The sequence below is a fragment of the Somniosus microcephalus genome, chromosome 29 (genome assembly GCF_052327205.1).
Source record: "Somniosus microcephalus isolate GS21.2 chromosome 29, FLI_Smic_1.0, whole genome shotgun sequence".
Lineage (NCBI taxonomy): Eukaryota > Metazoa > Chordata > Chondrichthyes > Squaliformes > Somniosidae > Somniosus > Somniosus microcephalus.
In genome coordinates this window covers 27,443,342-27,462,325 of record NC_141015.1, presented here as the reverse complement: position 1 = coordinate 27,462,325, position 18,984 = coordinate 27,443,342, and the positions used below count along the sequence as shown (strand labels likewise).

Genomic DNA, 18,984 nt, shown 5'->3' with positions numbered 1-18,984 from the left:
GATTTAGTACGATAGCAAAATACTGCGGATGCTGGAAATCCAAAATATCAACAGAAAATGCTGTTTCTGCATTTTCTGTTGTTACAGTGGAATTTAGTACCCTATCCTATATACTTGAGCTAGCCTTCAAAATAAATCTTGTACTGCATTTAGTTTTAATTATAATATCAATTTCTCTTCTCCCTCCATATATATTTGCTATTTTCTGCAGTATAACTCATTTTCTTAATTATTTCTTAGTTTAGTATAATTTAAATTCATAATAATTAATCTTAACGTGATCCTGGATTAGCAATACAAGAACATTGGAGTGCTGAGATTCAAGTTTGAATTCCACTCTTAACTAATATTTGCACTTCGGCATCCATAATGAGGTGAATCCCAACTTTGTAGGGAAGCTGGATATGAAATTGTTCTCTTGATTAGGAGCAATGCTGATTGTGAGTTCGGGTGTCCTAATCAAGGAGATTATCTTCATACATTTGTATTGGTTTCTGAGGCTAAAGAAACATTTATGAGGGGAGATACAAGGGTTTAGTAACTTCACTCCCTGAAAATCCAGTCTTTACAGCTATTAAAGCTGCACTGCTAATGGCTGAACAGCTCAGCCTGCCTGTACAGGCCAGCAGTTTTGTTTTACACCTGCTTATCGGTGCATACTTTCCTTTGTCATTGAAGAAGTTGAAGTAGTTAGAAACAAAGTGTGGACCAGAATTTTGAAATGTGTGCCAATGAGTTGTCCTGGCATTGCAAAATCTCCTGTGCAATATAAACCATGCGGATTGCACAGCATTGGCAGCCTTGGGCAATGTTACAGAAAATTAACAGGAATTCACATTTGGTTTTGATGCAACAATTATGCAGTATGTACAACTTCAGGCCATGCTTAAAAGTTGGAGAAGATGAGGGTTGGAGTGATTTTGGCAAAGATTGTATACACTACCAAGTTCAGAGACTCTTTCAGAACAAGATCTCTTGAAGCTTGATGATTGGTAGTCAAATTGATTGCCAGAAATATAAATTACGAAGTGTAATTTTGTAGATATGTTTTGCTGTGTTAATTTGCTGGCTGGCTCTTCTTAAAATGTGCCCCATTTGGCTAAAACATACACATGCCTTTGGAACTGATTTTTTTCTACAACCTGACAAAGCCAAAAACACAGTGTTATGTGCTTGCATTACGCAGCATATTCAGTATAAATTTTCCTTCAGGCTTGTATGTACTTAAATGCAACCAAAGAAAACCATCCCTTGGTTTCTTGATTCAAACAATCATGAGACTGGCAGTTTATTTCAATTTTTAAAAATGATCTGTTAAAATTAGACCATTTTATTTTCAGTATTACAGCTCATAATTGTTTTATAAACGAATATGGCTTTCACAGCTGAAACATCACTGTTTAAGCAGGTAGTCAATCCAGTTTATCTTTGCAGATCCTTGGGTTTTTTATGCTGAAACTGATTGCCTGAAATGGAAGTTCATTTCTTCCTCCACTATCATCCCTTATATTGATGAGCACAAAATTTGAAAAAATAAGTAATAAACAGCTGGCTATAACAACAGAGCTTCATTGGACATTAATCTTAGAATTTCACAACAAACTTGGATAAAAGTTGTAAAATCTTCTCAGCATGTCTAGCTTTTCTGTTTCCTTTTGATAAATAATATGGCTACCAACCCAAAATCTAAGCAGCCATTATTATGTTTCTGCTTACAGTTTCTGTCACTTTTACACTAACCCACATTTTCCTCAGTTTCATAAAAATGTAAGTATCAAATGAGAAAAGACCATTCAATTCAGTATTGCCATGGTGTCTACTGAGTGACAACTTCCAGAAATATAACACTTGGTGAAATTTCTCCTTGTCCCCAAAGATAATCGAGCAAAATCCCTGAGTATTAACTCAACCTTAAAGCCACACAACTACAGGTGACTCGCACACAGTGCACCAGAAAAATTGCGTACGGTTGGGGCAAAAATTGCAAGGATCTTCCCTCACTTTTTGCAGTGAAATTGAGGGCTATTTTGGATATATATTGGTACTCAGTTGCTAAAATGGAGCCACTCAATCACATTGGTGCTCTTCTCCGCAGCCCCCTTCCGCAGTAGTTTTAGGTTGGCACTTTTCTGCTCCCGGTTTAGCCGGGAATCTTCTTCATTACCCCATTTCATACTGGCATTGTTCTCCCTGCTTTTCCCTTATCCCTCTCCTCAAGTTCATGGAGTCTTACTGCCCTTTATTGCTACTCCTGATTCCCACCCGATGATGGAGCATATGGTTAGATCGCCCGGGTAGCATCATGCAGAAGCTGGGAGAAGCAAGTCAATAGCGATCTATACATGGAATGGACTTTTGATAGAGTAATAGGGAGGTGAAAAGCTTGGAATTCTTTACAAAATAATTGGATGCCACAGTGGGGAGACTGTAGGACCTTTCGAGATGAATGAATTATATGGGCTGAATGGCTTTCCTTATCTGTATTTATCTTGTGATCTTATTCCTTTAAAACTTATAAACAGATATTTGTACATGTTTTGTTAAAGGGCTTCATCAACATAAGTATGAAGTTTTGTTTGGAGTCTTCTACATGTTCACTACAGTTTATGTGTCTGCATGTGCGCATACTTGCTAGCGGTGGTCATGCCTAGTCTTGCGTGGGCTTGATAATTTTGTACTCATGTTCTTTAGCTTTGCAATCAAAGTAATTTGGATACATCATGTATCAATTTCTGTCATTTTTTAAGACCTGAATCATACCTAATTTTGAAAACAAGGTCAAGTTTGGAATCTGCAACTTCGAGACATCAGCTCAAGAATGAAATCTATTGCTCTTGTTCAAAAGATCAATGTTCTTTTGAAGATAGGGTGCTCAAAACTGCACATGATGCACTAAGTGTGATCTTGCCAATTAATTATACAGGGTTAAAATAACCTGTTTTGATTTATAATCAAATCTTTCCTATGACTCTTACTTCAGATTCTTTTCACTTCCTTCTTTCTTCCCCTTTGTCTTTTTTATGTGTGATTTCTGAAAGAAGCAGCCTGAATACATTTGTTTAAGGAACACAGGATGAGCAAGCAAGGCCTTGGCTTGATTCTAGGCCTATCAGTAATTCTTGCTGGGGTGAGTAGGACTTCCATGCAGGTTTCTCAACAACTAAACTTAAACAACCAGCAAGGCATGTTTTAGTGGAGTGTTTTGCCAATTGAGCCTTCAGTGTGGGAGGAATCTATGCTCATTAGGTTATGTAAGACGTCAGATCTATTTTGGGATACTGTCGTGCTCAAAATAACTGAAGTTTAGAGCTCTGGTTATTTGCTAACATATGGTGTTCTCTGTATAAAATTGGTAGCGTAGAACAGAATAGTGATTTGAAATTGCATATACCATCAGAACAATAATGTTGAAGTGCATACCTAGCTAGAAAAACATTTAATCACAGTTAACAATTAGAACTATTCATAAAGAATGGAGAAAACAAAGAAGTAATTGCAGGCCAGTGGTCAGCAGAAGATCATGGTCTTTTAGCAAATAGTGAGGGCTGCTGGCGGTCAAATGAATTTCAAGTTTCTTGCAGCATGCGGTTGCTGTTTTGGTGGTATTTTTTTTTAAAAAAGCATGATTTTATGGCTTTCAGACTGTTCTGTGAATTTCAGTACAGTTTGTTCCTTATGGTTTAAGGTCATTTATTACAGTTCTAAATGCACTATGGTCGGAAATTTTATTTGATTGGAAGAAGTATGAGGGTAAAGTACCACATTTACAGGTCTGTCAGCTTCATAAATCTACCTTTCACACAGAGTTGTGCAGTTTCCATTTCATAACTTTTTTTCTGAAATGCTTATATATAGTATTTTGCTGTAATTTTCTTCTGCCATTATTGGCAATTGCAGTGATCTTCTGTTGCATCCATGTTGAAGAACCATTTTCTTTAGTGATGTTGCATTTTATCTGGTGACCAATAACAACAACTTGCATTTATGTAGTACCTTTAACGTAGAAAAACGTCCCAAAGCACTTTACAGAGGGGTAATGAAAAAAATGGACATCGAGCCAACGAAGGAAATACTACGAACGGTCAGCTTGGTCAAAGAAGTGGATTTTTGGGAGGGTCTTAAAAGAGCAGAAAGAGGTGGCAAGACCAAGGGGTTTAGGGAGCAAATTTGAGCATAGGGCCTTGGCGGCTGAAGGCATGGCTGCCAGTGGGGCAAAGGGATAGAGGATGCACAAGAGACCAGAATTAGAGTAATGGAGTTGTGGGGATATAAATCGAGATGTGACCACATGTTGCTTGTGTTAATTTGTTTGTGTCAGGTCAGTATTACAAGTTAAAAACATTGGATTCCCAGGTGTTGACTAGCACTTGTACTTCAATTTTCTTTGGGGTGTACATGTTTTGCTAGTCTTACTCTTGCTGATTGATGCTTTCTACACAGATCAAGCTGCCTCGTAGATTAACTGAGGCAGCACTGATTACACATTTAGGTGGAAGTCTCCATGAATGTGATGATACTGCCCTCCCAATAGAGAATAGTAAGATGAACGTTGGGAAATAACTTGTAGGTTATTCTAGTCAATTATACTACCTGGAATGACACTTTTGAGATACTTGTGATTTCATAGCTCCCTCAAATATGTGGAAACTGTTGAACTGAATAGAAAGCAGACCTCTTTTACAAAAATATGGTTACACCTGTGTCTGTTTCTGATTGTGAAGAATCTTGATGGCAAAAATGTTACAACAGTGAACAGTGGACTCATGTAAAGTTGAAGAATTATGTTTATGTTGTAGTGAATGGGAAGAACAGCTTTGTACATTGTGGCATGATGGCAATGTCATCAAAATGAGTCCATCCTATTTGCTCCGGGGCTAATTTTGTTTTTGATCACAATATAACCCTACCTTTTTTTTTTTAGCTGATACTGCTGTACACATTGTGGTTTTAGTCTTGTTGCTAGATAATAATCTATCTTACTTATAGAACATTTGATTTGTGGAGTGCTTAATCCTTAGATTATTTAGTATGTGATGAGCTTCCATTTTGGAATTGTGTATAATTGATTGACCAAAGGAAAAAGTTACATTTCGTATCAGCATTACAACCTGAGTGAATAAAGGTGGCAGTATTTTAAAATGAAACTACTATGAAAATGACAGGCAGAAGAATAAATTGGAAAACCAATGATTAAATTGTCAGGTATGTCATGCAGAGAAAAAGAGATTGCCGTTAGTCGCGCTAATAGCCACAGAACAAATTTGTCAGCAATAAAATAGATTAAAAAGGGGTTTCAGCTGATCTGTTATAAATTTATAATTATTCATGATGACTTCCTGGTAGATTATTTTTAACCATTGATTTAAGAACTGACGACTGCTGTGTAAATGACAGAAATTTGTTGGCTGAGCTGTTCTATTATGCTAATCTTCCAGTCAGTTGCATAAATATAAGATTAGTCATAATGAATCCTCAAACTATTGTAAATACAATATTCATCAAAAGGGTTTTAATATTGTTGTAGACAAATGCACCCTAAGTATGCTACAGGGATGAAAACAATTATGGTGGTATATCAGAGCTACAGAGATATCTTATGCAAGTGCCATACAATAAGTGAGTGCATTTGTTGAAGCTACTTCAGCAAGGGATCTTTAGTATTTGTAGTTGCATGTTGAATCAAAAGCCATGTACTTTGCTGTACTGGAAAATTTGGTGAGCAATCAAATAACTCAATTGTGCAGGATGAAACCTTTTTCATATTCAAATTTGTAGAATCTAAATGGTAGTGATTAGTAAAGCTTTGATTAGCTGACTTCCTTTGCAGTGTTGAAAATATTAATTTGCCATTTGCCGACAATTGTCAACAGGCAAAAATTAGAGAAAATCATGTGCTAAGGATAATGGGAAATTTCTCCCATTTTGCATGAAAGTGTTAATGAAGTATAATTATTGAACTGCATACCGAGATGAATCAGAAACCTGGAATGCAAACCAAGTAAATGGTGTGTTTTCTGTACCTTGGGCGAGGTTGAATTTAGGTACAAAATGATGTGTTACATCATATCGGCAAATCTAGGAGCTGGTTAACTCCAGGCTGCTGTAGGAGATTCCTGATAGCAATCAGTTGTGTGTTCTTATAAGTAGGTTGACAGTATCACTTGAACTACATCTATGTGAACAAGATCTCAACAAGACAAACTGGGGAAATGGACTTTAAGCATTGACATATAGATGATACACTCTTGGGAATGGTGAATTACTCAGTTTGTTCTATGAGTGAACTGTGAAGGTCGTCTTCATGCAGGAATAAACTAGATATTTCAGTATTCCCCATTGTATATGTTGATGGATTATTTGTACTGGATTGTTTTGGAACTCTGTTCATGTGTCACCAGCTACATCATTTCCTTTATGACTATGAAGCATTCATGTTAGTCAGAGGGGAACAGAAACTACACACATCACAATTTCTGCCACCACAGTAGAATTAATTTAAAAGAGCTGTAATGCAAACCAGACCCAAATATCTCCTGTGAGTTAGCAATGTATTTTCTGCCTTCCTACATTTTTTCTCTGTTTCCTTTTCTGTATTTTCTGTCTTAAGCCTATTAACCCTGTCCAAAAAACACTGTTTCTTCCACTCCCAGCTGCCATTGTTCTTTCTGTGCTCTCTGACTCCTGCTCTTTTTTCATGTATGACTCCACTGCTAATGTTCTGCAATCATAATACTAGCATTCCTTCAGAACACACATTCTTTATTTCTTTTGTCTTGCAGTGATTAAATCACTGTCCCTTGATTTCTGCCATGGCCTTCATTGGGACAGTGTAAATCAGTTTTGAAAGAGAGCTTCTTCATGCCTCTAACAAATTCAGTCAACAGCTAGCATCTTTTAGATCTGATGGTTTAACTTCAATCCTTAATCTATTGACATTATGGGTCTCACTGTCTCCTCTGACTTGAAATGGAACTCCCACATTGCTAACATTGAAATATTCTGTAGCTTTAAAAAATGGTAGCGACAGCTGCCAATGAAGTTGAAGTAGTTGCGCATGCGCAGTCTAAGTGTTTTTTGGTTGTTCGCTTCGCGACGCATAAGCTCTGGTGAAAAGAAGCTGGGGACGGAGCGGGTCTTCGGGACACACAGGCTCTGGGGAAAAACTGCCGGCAACGGAGCGGGTCTTCGGGATACACGGGCTCTGGGGAAAAACTGCCAGCAACGGAGCGGGTCTTCGGGACACATGGGCTCTGGGGAAAAACTGCTGGCAACGGAGCGGGTCTTCGGGACTATAGGAAAAATAGCTGGGAACGAAGTGGGCCTTTGGGACTCACAGGCTCTGCAGGGGGATAAAAAGCAGAAATGTCACCGACATCAGTTTCCAAATTAATGCGCAGAACGTTTCTGCGCAGCTTCCGGTCGTTGGTAACAGTCACTCTGTTTTTATATTAAAAAAAAGTAGACCAGTTAATCTAACATCAGTCATTGGAAAAATGCTGGAGTCCATTATTAAGGAAGTAGCAGCAGGACATTTAGAAAATCATAATACAGTCCAGCAGAGTCAGCATGGTTTTATGAAAGGGAAACCATGTTTGACAAATTTGCTGGCGTTCTTTGCGGATGTAACGAGCAGGGTGGATAAAGGGGAACCAGTAGATGTGTATTTGGATTTCCAGAAGGCATTCGATAAGGTTACTGCACAGATAAGAGCTCACGGGGTTGGGGGTAATAAATGAGCATGGATAGAAGATCGGCTAACTAACAGAAAACAGAGAGTCGGGATAAATGGGTCATTTCCGGTTGGCAAACTGTAACTAGTGGGGTGCCACAGGGATCAGTGCTGGGGCCTCAACTATTTACAATCTATATTAATGACTTGGATGAAGGGACCGAGTATAATGTAGCCAAATTTGCTGATGATACAAAGATAGGTGGGAAAGCAAGTTGTGAAGAGGACACAATGAATCTGCAAAGGGATATAGATAGGCTAAGTGAGTGGGCAAAAATTTGGCAGATGGAGTATAATGTGGAAAAATGTGAGGTTATCCACTTTGGTAGGAAAAATAAAAAACAAATTATTATTTAAATGGAGCGAGATTACAAAATGCTGCAGCACAGAGGAATCTGGGAGTCCTTGTACATGAAACCTGGAATGGGCGGGTTGTCTTGGGAGGAAAGGTTGGACAGGCTAGGCTTGTATCCGCTGAAGTTTAGAAGAATAAGAGGTGACTTGATTGAAACATATAAGATCCTGAGGGGTCTGGACAGGGTGGATGTGGAGAGGATGTTTCCTCTTGTGGGAGAATCTAGAACTAGGGGGTCACTGTTTAAAAATAAGGGGTTGCCTATTTAAGACAGAGATGAGGAGAAATTTTTTCTCAGAGGGTCATGAGTCTTTGGAACTCGTTTCCTCAGAGAGCGATGGAATCAGAGTCTTTGAATATTTTTAAGGCAGAGGTAGATCGATTCTTGATAAGCAAAGGGGTGAAAGGCTATTGGGGGTAGGCGGGAATGTGGAGTGATCATATCAGCCATGATCTTAATGAATGGCGGAGCAGGCTTGAGGGGCTGAGTGACCTACTCCTGCTCCTAATTCGTATGTAAACACAAAAAGTTAACGTAGGGAAGTCCTGCTACAACTGTACAGGGTATTGGTGAGACCACACCTGGAGTACTGCGTACAGTTTTGGTCTCCTTATTTAAGGAGGGATATACCTGCACTGGAGGCAGTTCAGAGAAGGTTGATTGCTCAGATGAAGGGGTTGTCTTATGAAGAAAGATTGAGCAGGTTGGGCCTATACTCATTTGAGTTTAGAAGAATGAGAGGTGATCTTATTGAAACATGCAAGATGCTGAGGGGGCTTGACAAGGTAGATGCAGAGAGGATGTTTCCCCTTGTGGGGGTATCTAGAAGTAGGGGGCACTGTTTCAGAATAAGTGGTCACCTGTGGCAAAGCCACTAAAAGACTCTCACAGTGACTGATACAATTGCCTTTAATCATGTTTATTACCTTTTAATGTTGGCTCTGGTTAAACAGAGCTAGATCGACAAAATCGCGATCTGATACGATGACGTCATCACGTGGGTCATGTGACGTTCCAACGGCGGGAAACGCGATGATGTCAGAGGTAGAGGGCGTTTCCAGCCAGTCCTCGTGTGGAGTGATAGTGAATAGACCTGTTTCGAGCTCCTCCTGCATTTTTCTTGTTTTGTAAAGTTTCAGTACATTAAACTCAGTTTGTTAACTACTCGTGAGTTTATAGATTCTTTGCTAGGAGTGCAGAGACTCCTACATTGGTGACCCCGAATCCTCGCGATCATTTTTCACGGTGAACGCAGAACACGGGCCAGGAATAGAGGCCAATGCAGTGGCCTTGAAGCTCCCCCAATTCTGGGAACAACAGGCGGCCTTTTGTGCAAGCCGAGGCGCAATTTGAACTCCGCAACGTCGTACAGGACCAGACCAGATAGCTCCACGTGGTCTGCGCCCTCGATAGCTCGACGGCGTTGAGAATCATCAGCCTTCTGGAGAGTCCCCCGAATGCTGACAAGTATGTAGCCATCAAGACACGATTGCTGCAGGTATTTGGTCTTACCAAAGCGGAGCGCGCTCGCCGTTTACTGACGCTACCAGGGTTAGGTGACTCCAAACCCTCGGAGCTTATGAGCCACATGCTGACTCTCCTGGGGTCCGAGCCCCAGTGCTTTCTGTTTCGCGAGCTGTTCCTTACTCAGCTCCCCGAGCAAGTCCAGGCAACCCTCGCCCGAGCAGAAACTGCAGACTGCGTCGCGCTCGCCGAAGAGGCGGATAAGATTTACGCAGTCCGGCAACAATACTGCGCCATAGCGCAACGTCCCGCCACGAGGAGCCCGGCTCCGACCACGGCGCCACCGGCGACCAGTTACTGTTACTACCATGCTCGTTTCGGCCCGAAGGCCCGCTGCTGCCGCCCACCGTGCAGTTTCGTTACCAGACCGTCGAATAGACCGCCGCAAGTCAAGCACACCGGTCCCGGTACTTCCCCCGCGGCCACGATGGCGATCGGCGCTCCGGGAATTTAGGAGTCGGTCCAACAGGCTTGTCCGACCTCCTCAGCGATTGACTCTTCTCATTAAAGACAATTCTGGGGGGGCGTATGTGGCAAAGCCACTAAGAGACTCTCACAGTGACTGATACAATTGTCTTTAATCATGTTTATTACCTTTTAATGTTGGCTCTGGTTAAACAGAGCTAGATCGACAAAATCGCAATCTGACGCGATGACGTCATCACATGGGTCATGTAACGTTCCAACGGCGGGAAACGTGATGACGTCAGAGGTAGAGGGTGTTTCCAGCCAGTCCTCGTGTGGAGTGATAGTGAGTGGACCTGTTTAGAGCTCCTCCTGCATTTTTCTTGTTTTGTAAAGTTTCAGTACATTAAACTCAGTTTGTTAACTACTAGTGAGTTTATAGATTCTTTGCTAGGAGTGCAGAGACCCCTACACACCCATTTAAAACGGAGATGAGGAGGAATTTCTTCTGAGGGTCTTGAATCTGTGGAATTCTTTACCCCAGAGAGCTGTGGTGGCTGAGTCACTGAATATATTCAAGGCGGAGATAGACAGATATTTGAGCTACAGGGGAGTCAAGGGTTATGGGGAGCAGGCAGGGAAGTGAAGTTGAGGCCAAGATCAGATCAGCCATGATATTATTGAATGGCGGAGCAGGCTCGAAGGGCCAAATGGCCGACTCCTGCTCCTATTTCTTATGTTCTTGCACATATTGTACCACATGTTAAAGCTCCATTTACAAGTATTTTGAAGTACTGTAGCTGAAGTTGAGAAGGGGTACTGGTATACTGGAAATGCCACTTCACATACTGTAGAAACAGTTGTATTGGTGAATAGCAATAATTTCCTTTGGTTGTGTTGCTGAGGTGCTGGAGGAAATATATCAGTGCATCATTATTTGTGTTTAAGGTCCTCTGAGTTCCAAGGATGTGTGAGGATTATGGGTCTTTTCAGAACACGCAAGGGAATTCCAGTGTCCACTTCAGCTGTTTATATTACATAATAACAATGTAATGTTAGTTTTATTTGAAGTTCAGTTCCCATATATGAATTAATTATATCAGAGTGAATCCAAACATAAACCTTTTGGAAGGCTGTTTTGGCCTGTACTGAATGCAGTTAATGGTTGCACTATAATCTTGCCTTTGTTGTCCCAGAATTCATTTGTGGCTGTTGAAAACAAATGTACTACTTATGCATTTATCTTCCATTTCAAATAGCTTTTCAAGTCCTTTTGAACAATTTGTTTTTTTATGCAAAATGTGGAAAAATTAATTTGGATTGAATTTAATCTGAATGTTAGTATAAACAGAGCTGGAGAGGTGCTGTTTTACATACACATAGATTGACAACCTAGCCCAAACTGGCAAGGTTCCAGGAAGTAATCTTGAAAGTGTGTAGAAATTGAGGAAGTATATCTCAAAAACATTTTATTGTTGAAAATTAGTCCCACTCCTGGAACATCCAGTCCAGAAAAGTCAGCTAAAAGGCTGTAATGGACAGAATTACTTTACATTCAAATTAATTGACACTAAAAAGATTATCACCAGCTCTCAGCTTTGTGTGGGGAGGTATCAAGTGAAGGTTTGGCATTTTCCATTGTTGGAGATGCAAATCAGAGGCAGAATCACAGGATTTCTCTCAAAAACCTTTTGGCTGGCCAGGGTCACAGTGGCGAAAGGAAGGGAGTACACAAATCTCAGCTGCAGTCGATATATAGCACAACAAAAAGAAGTTGAGGGGTTTTAACCTCATGAGTGAAATTGGGAAAGATGGTTGTACAAATCATCATACGTATCACATGAATAGGCAAAAAGAAAAAACTTGCATTGATATAGCACTTTTCATGTCCTCAGGTCATTCCAAAGAGCATCACAGCCATTGAATTACTTTTGATGTCTAGTCACTTGTTAAGTTGGCAAACATGACAGCAAATTTGCACACAGAAAGGTCCCACAAACAGCAATGAAATAATCAGCTGTTACTTTATTTTGGTGGTGTTGTTTGAGTGATAAATGTTCTTTTAATATTGTCATGGGATCTTTTATGTCCACCTGAACAGGTAGACGGGGTTGACTGATGCATCTGAACAATGATGACATTTGCAAAAATGCAGCACTTCCACAGTATTGCATTGAGTGTTCATCTAGATTGTACTCGAGGCCTGGAGTAGTGCTTAAACCCAAAACATTCTGACTCCGAGGCGAGAGTCCTGCCGCTGAGCCAAGCTGAAAAGAAATCTTGAATATTTTCTTGCCTTGTTTGTTTGCTGATTAACACATCAGATATCCTGCACATTGCACAGTCCTGCAACAGTGCAAAATGTTCATGATACCTGGAACCAAAGTTCAGGATTTGGCTTCAGTACCTGTCTCGCATCTCTAGCTTCACAACAGTTTCTATGTACTGACAGAACTATCTGTTCGTTATTAATAAAGAAATTCTCTGGTATTCAAACACTAAGTATGCATGTACAGAGCTCTTCTTTCCTCTATCTGGCTTGGAGAAGGCAACCTAATTTGTGCTGCCTGTTCACATAGCTCTCAATGCATGTACCATCCAAACGATACCTGCTGTGCAACTACAGCGTAACATACAGTTAGAGTAGAAGTGTGCACTTGTTTTGTAGCAATATTGTAAATATAGTGTATATCTTTCAAGAGCATATGTAAAGTGTTATTCTTGTTACCATCAGCTTTTTAGAATTTAAGCCATTGCTGATTTTAATTATCAGGATAAATAATTCACTGAATTGTCCCTTAACTATATTTTTGGTGAAAAAAATGTTTAAGAATTGCTATGAAAAATAGAGAGTACTTGTTACTGTACTTCAGACTTTCTTGAACATATTGCTTTTGTATTAGCATGTTCTTTGCCTTAATATCAAAACAATGGCCGGATTTTCCTCTCAGCTGCATTCACCTCGTGTACAGTTGCCCACAGACTTTTGCAGGCTTGTCAGCGAAGATTTCTACTAATCTGGCGTCTGTTTCAATGCGGCAACCTCTACAGTGGATCCGCGGCGTCTGTGAGCAGGACAAGCAACAGCAAGGCTGTTCAACCAATTGGATTGACGAATCCGCACTGAGTCATGCAGCGTCTAAACCAGGAATTATAAATTACATTTAAATCATGAAAAGGAAGCACAATAAAGATTAGAAAATACAAATGGGATTAAGGGAGAGCGATAAAGGAGACAGACAGAAAAACCTTAAATTACTTACTTTAAAAAAAAAAAAAAAAAATTCCAACACTAATTTTCTTCTGAGGGAATGAGACTCCACACTTGTAAAATTATTTTTTTCAGGACCAGAGCGGTTGTTCAGCAATAATTATCACTTATTACGCCATTAAAAACTCAATTATTCCTGAATGCACTAGCCCTAACTTTTCAGCCATTTTTAGTGTGGAACTACAGTAGTGGTAATTATCCTAAGTTCATGCCACTACAGTGATTTCAGTGCCGGGTTTATCGCCGAGGTCTGTAAGAGCACACCGTGTACAGGAGCAGGGTATCTCTGACAGCAACTTCTGGATTTCCGCGTTTAACTACACATGTGCGGATGCCAGAAGTTGCTGTCAGATTTACCCTGTAATAACGGCGCGCACGATAGCCTCGCTGTTATTATTACAGCAAAATCTGGGCCAACAGTGTTGAAATGAAGTTATTGGGACACAAGCCGTTAATAAACTGTCTGAAACTAACTGTTGAGTTCATTATAGTTTTCTTGCATAAAAGTTTTGTTGTTTCAAATGTGTTCTTCTACAGCCAGTAACAATGAGTATCTTTTGTTCTCTTCTAGGGATTCTTTATTACAGTGTCAACAGAATCCATTCTGAAAGTGGCATCTCATGTCTCTGAAAACAATAAGATCTTGGGCCTAAATCTATCTGCTCCATTCATCTCGCAGTTTTTTAAGGAGGACCTGATGAAAATTATCCCTTACGTTGATATCCTGTTTGGAAATGAGACGGTTTGTTATTTAAAAAAAATAAATACAGTGGATTTTAATCAATAGTTAGTGCAGGTTAATTGGAAAGTCAGCACTCATTACATGACGAAAGACGGTCATGCTTTCTTTACCAATTTCATACAGAGTGGAACTGTTAAGTGACGGGCACAATTTGAATAATTTCAATGCATTTTGAAGTAATTTATGTGCAGAACAGGGCTCTGATTACATATTTAAAATACACCAGCAAGGTTTTCGTTTAATGTTTCAAGCTTAAACTGTTAATTCTAGGATTTATTTTATCATTTAGGAGTCCAATATTAGACTGCCTAAGTCATAGAACCATACAAGTTTACAGCACAGAAGAAGGATTTCCAGTATACAGTGTCTTGGCTGATTCTTTCTTAAGAGCAATTCAAAACCAATCCCACTGGCCCGCCTTTTCCCCATCATACCTTATCTTCTTCTGCTTCAAATATTTATTACATTTTCCTTTAAAAGGTGCAATGATCTGTGCCTCAACCACTCCCTGTGGCAAAACTTTCTGTGCTCCCAACAACCCACCATGTAAAGAAGTTTCTATTAACCACTCACATTGCAACAATTTTAAATGGATGCCTCCTTGTCACTGACTCCCCAAACAGAGGAAATAGTCTTGCCCTATTCCATCTATCAAAACCTTCTCTGTTCCAGTGGAAATAGTCCCAGTATCTCAAGTCTTTCCTCATAACTATAGTTTCCCAATCTGGCATCAACGCTCACGAATCTAAGCTTTATGTTCTCTATGGCTTCAAAGCCCTTTCTATAATGGTGCAACCAAAACTGCAAACAGTACTCTAACAGGCCTAGCCAGTGTTTTGTACCAGATTATCATTGGCCCTGAATTTGCGGTCGGAGGTATACCTCCGGAGCACAATTCCGACCTGCTAAACATCTACGAACTTGCCTCCGGGCTCCAAAGCTATGGAGAGTTCAGGTCCTGGGCCTCCAGGCATACGCCTGCATACTGGCCGATGGATCCCAGGGACGCAGGCAGTTCGGAAGGGTCTCTGGGATCATGTGGGCCAGGTCCTCCAATGAGAAAGGAGGATTCCATTTCTGAACGGAATCCCCTATGAACCCTAATGGAACCCCCAAATAATTAAACAATTTAGACAACTCTAATAAATATAAATATTCTGATTTTCAAATTCAATTAAAAGTCCCTTCATTACAACAAATACAATAAAAATTTAATTTTTGAAAAATAGTTTTAAACATTTTAATCCAGGCCAATATTTGCATAAACTAATTTTAAGTGTGCACCATGTTATTCAAAAAAAATTTAATTTAAAATTTATAATAACTCTTACGCTGGTGAAAGCAGGCCCCATGCCTGCTTTTACCAGCTGTAAGAGTTTCATGGGCGATTGCTGGGCAGTAAGTAGTTGCTGCGGTAGCAAAAGTGATTTTCTTGTCAGTTCGGATGATCTGTCAAGGCGTACCTTGACAGATCGCAAGTTCCAGATTTTTGCGTATGCGGAAACCCAGAAATTGCGGGCCTATCAGAAGGCTTACGATGGCGAACGCCGTGGAAGACACCGTAAATTCTGGCCCATTACTTCTTCACTCTTGTACTCTGTCATATTTTTAAAGCCCAAAATAGTGTTAGTCTTTTGTCTGGTTTGAGAATTATGTATTTGAATCCTATGGTTTTTCTTTTCATCCATACCCTTCAATGTCTTCCCATTGAGTGTATGCTCACATAGAAATATAGAAAAATAGGAGCAGTAGTAGGCCATTCGGCCCTTCGCGCCTGCTGCGCCATTCAATATGATCATGGCTGATCCTCTATCTCAATACCATATTACCGCGCTCTCCCCATACCCCTTGACGCCTTTTGTGTCTAGAAATCTATCTATCTCCTTCTTAAAATATATTCAGTGACTTGGCCTCCACAGCCTTCTGTGGTAGAGAATTCCACAAGTTCACCACCCTCTGAGTGAAGAAATTTCTCCTCATCTCAGTCCTAAATGTCCTACCCCGTACCCTGAGACTGTGACCCCTCGTTCTAGACCCCCCCCCCCCCCCCCCCAGCCAGGGGAAACATCCTCCTTGCATTCAGTCTGTCTAGCCCTGTCAGAATGTTATACGTTTCAATGAGATCCCCTCATTCTTCTAAACTCTCTAGTGAATACAGGCCTAGTCGACCCAATTTCTCCTCATACGACAGTCCTGCCATTCCAGGAATCAGTCTGGTGAACCTTCGCGGCACTCCCTCTATGGCAAGTATATCCTTTCTTAGGTAAGGAGACCAAAACTGCACAAAGTACTCCAGGTGTGGTCTCACCAAGGCCCTGTATAATTGTAGTAAGACATCCTTGCTCCTATACTCAAATCCTCTTGCAATGAAGGCCAACATACCATTTGCCTTCCTAACTGTTTGCTGCACCTGCATGTTTGCTTTCAGTGATTGGTGTACAAGGACACCCAGGTCCCTTTGTACATCAACATTTCCCAATCTAGCACCATTTAAATAATACTCTGCCTTTCTGTTTTTCCTACCGAAGTGGATAACTTCACATTTATCCAAGTTATACTGCATCTGCCATGTATTTGCCCACTCACTCAACTTGTTTAAATCGCCTTGAAGCCTCTTTGCATCCTCCTCACAATTCACAATCCCAACTAGTTTCATGTCATCAGCAAACCTGGAAATATTACATTTGGTTCCCTCATCCAAATCATTGATAGAAATTGTGAATAGCTGGGGCCCAAGCACTGATCCCTGCGGTACCCCACTAGTCACCGCATGCCACCCCGAAAAAGAACCATTTGTTCCTATTCTCTGTTTCCTGTGTGTTAAACAATTTTCAATCCATGCCAGTATATTACCCCCAATCCTATGTGCTTTAATTTTGCACACTAACCTCTTATATGGGACTTTATCAAAGGCCTTCTGAAAATCCAAATACAGTACACCACATCCACTGGTTCTCCCTTATCTATTCTACCAGTTATATCCTCAAAAAACTCCAGTAGGTTTGTCAAACGCGATTTCCCTTTCATAAATCCATGTTGACTTTGTCTAATCCCGTTGATATTTTCTAAGTGTCCTGTTATCACATCCTTTATAATCGACTCTAACATTTTCCCTACTACTGATGTTAGGCTAACCGGTCTGTAGGTCCCTGTTTTCTCTCTCCCTCCTTTTTTAAATAGTGGGGTTACATTTGCCACCCTCCAATCTGCAGGAACTGTTCCATAATCTATAGAATTTTGGAAGATGACAACCAATGCATCCACTATTTCCATGGCTACACCTCTTAGTACTCTGGGATGTAGATTATCAGGCCCTGGGGATTTATCAGCTTTCAGCCCCATTAATTTCTCCAGCACTATTTTTTTACTAATAATAATTTCCTTTCATTCTTCCTTCTCACTAGGCCCTTGGTTCCTTAGCATTTCTGGGAAGTTATTTGTGTCCTCTACCGTGAAGACAGAACCAAAGTATTTGTTTAATTTCTAATTTTTCCTTCCAAAATGTATTGACTCAAATATATCCACACTAAATTGTATCTGCCCATTCCACTAATAATGTGTATTTTCCTGAAGTCTTTTACAGTACTTGTTGCTGTTCGCCAAAATTTCCTGTCCATCAACTAAATTTCTATCCATGTTGCTATATTTCTTCTTGTACCATACGTCTAAATTTTTGTAACAAGCCTCTTGTGAGACACCTGATCAAATGCCTTCCGAAAATCTGTATGAGCTACATCTACTGCAGTCTCTATCTGTTCAGTTTGTCACTTCTTAAAAAAAACTGTTACATTTGTCAAACACAATTTACCTTTAAGTCAAATTTGACAAAAAGTTAATTCAGTACACTTTGTAGATGTAGTTAAGTTACTAAATATTTCAGTGACATCCATTAGCAGAATAGCAACACTACACAGTGTTTTATTTTCATTTTATATTGACAATTTATCCAGTTTTTCTGGACTATTATATTGTAATATTACGTATTATAATCACTTACAAATCACAAATATCAAATATGCTAAACAATAATATTTTATGAAGTAATTGTGCCTTAAACATTGGTACATTCCCTGAACTATTGGACTATTGAAAAGAAATTAAAATAAATTCTTTATTGAACATTTAGATCTTAATGCACCAAATTGTCACTCTCAATTCGATGACCATAAAAGTGGTAAGCATACAATGGCAGTAACAGGATCTGAATCCAGTTTGATGCAGTGTTGAGAAATATTCAAGCTGAATGCTTTAGTGATAAAATTGCTGTGAAATTATAAATTGTCACGGTTAACATTAGCTGCTGCTGCAGTTTTGTGGGGACTTAGATTTCATTGACAATTAGATGGTGATGCATACACTTGCTATCTGACTTATGTGACACGTAAATGGTGTACATATGCATGAAAGTCTTAGGCAAGATGTGGCAATAGGGAGGAAGTGACAATAACATTTTCAGACATTTAAAAACACTTGGAAAAAATGACAGTGTAAGAGATGGCAGTATATGGGATTTACTTTGTTAGTAAGATTATCCATAACATTAAAGGCAGAATGTTTTCAGCAAAATTGCTCATGATCAGTTCATAACCATATTCCCCATTTTTGATAGGAAAATTGCAGAAACACTGCTCGCATCAATTCTTCGTAGTTTTAATTCAGTTGTCATTTTCTCCCCCAGCTTTTGCAACAATCTCAACTTCAGTATGTTATCCCTAGAATTTGTTTTGTTAAATAAGTACTTTGAGATTACAACTACAGTATTGCTCTGATATGTTGTAGTAATCTTTCAGATGACCAATTCTGAAATTCCTTTTGCTCACCAGCAGGTCAGGGGAGTGAGAAAACAAATTTAGGTGTGAGACAATGCATATAATATTTTTTACAAAATGAATTTCTCCCTGAAGCAGATTAAGTATGTTCTGTTGGTGAAGGGTCTTGCTGGGCAATTTTCCTCAAA

The 18,984-nt window shown here is 39.7% G+C and overlaps 1 protein-coding gene across 7 annotated transcripts in view; it reads left to right on the top strand.

The window, feature by feature from the left end:
- LOC147098590 (adenosine kinase-like) overlaps positions 1 to 18,984 on the top strand; it is a 256,526-nt gene that overhangs the window by 172,309 nt on the left and 65,233 nt on the right. For 5 of the 7 annotated variants that reach the window (XR_015074198.1, XM_085970461.1, XM_085970455.1 and 2 more), the window contains exon 7: positions 13,857 to 14,027. The exons of the other annotated variants lie outside the window; for them this stretch is intronic. Coding sequence is in view for 4 of the 5 variants with exons in the window: in XM_085970461.1 (XP_085826587.1) it covers positions 13,857 to 14,027 (171 nt within the window). In the remaining variant the exon portion in view is untranslated. The remainder of the gene's footprint in view (positions 1 to 13,856; positions 14,028 to 18,984) is intronic. 7 annotated transcript variants of the gene reach the window in all.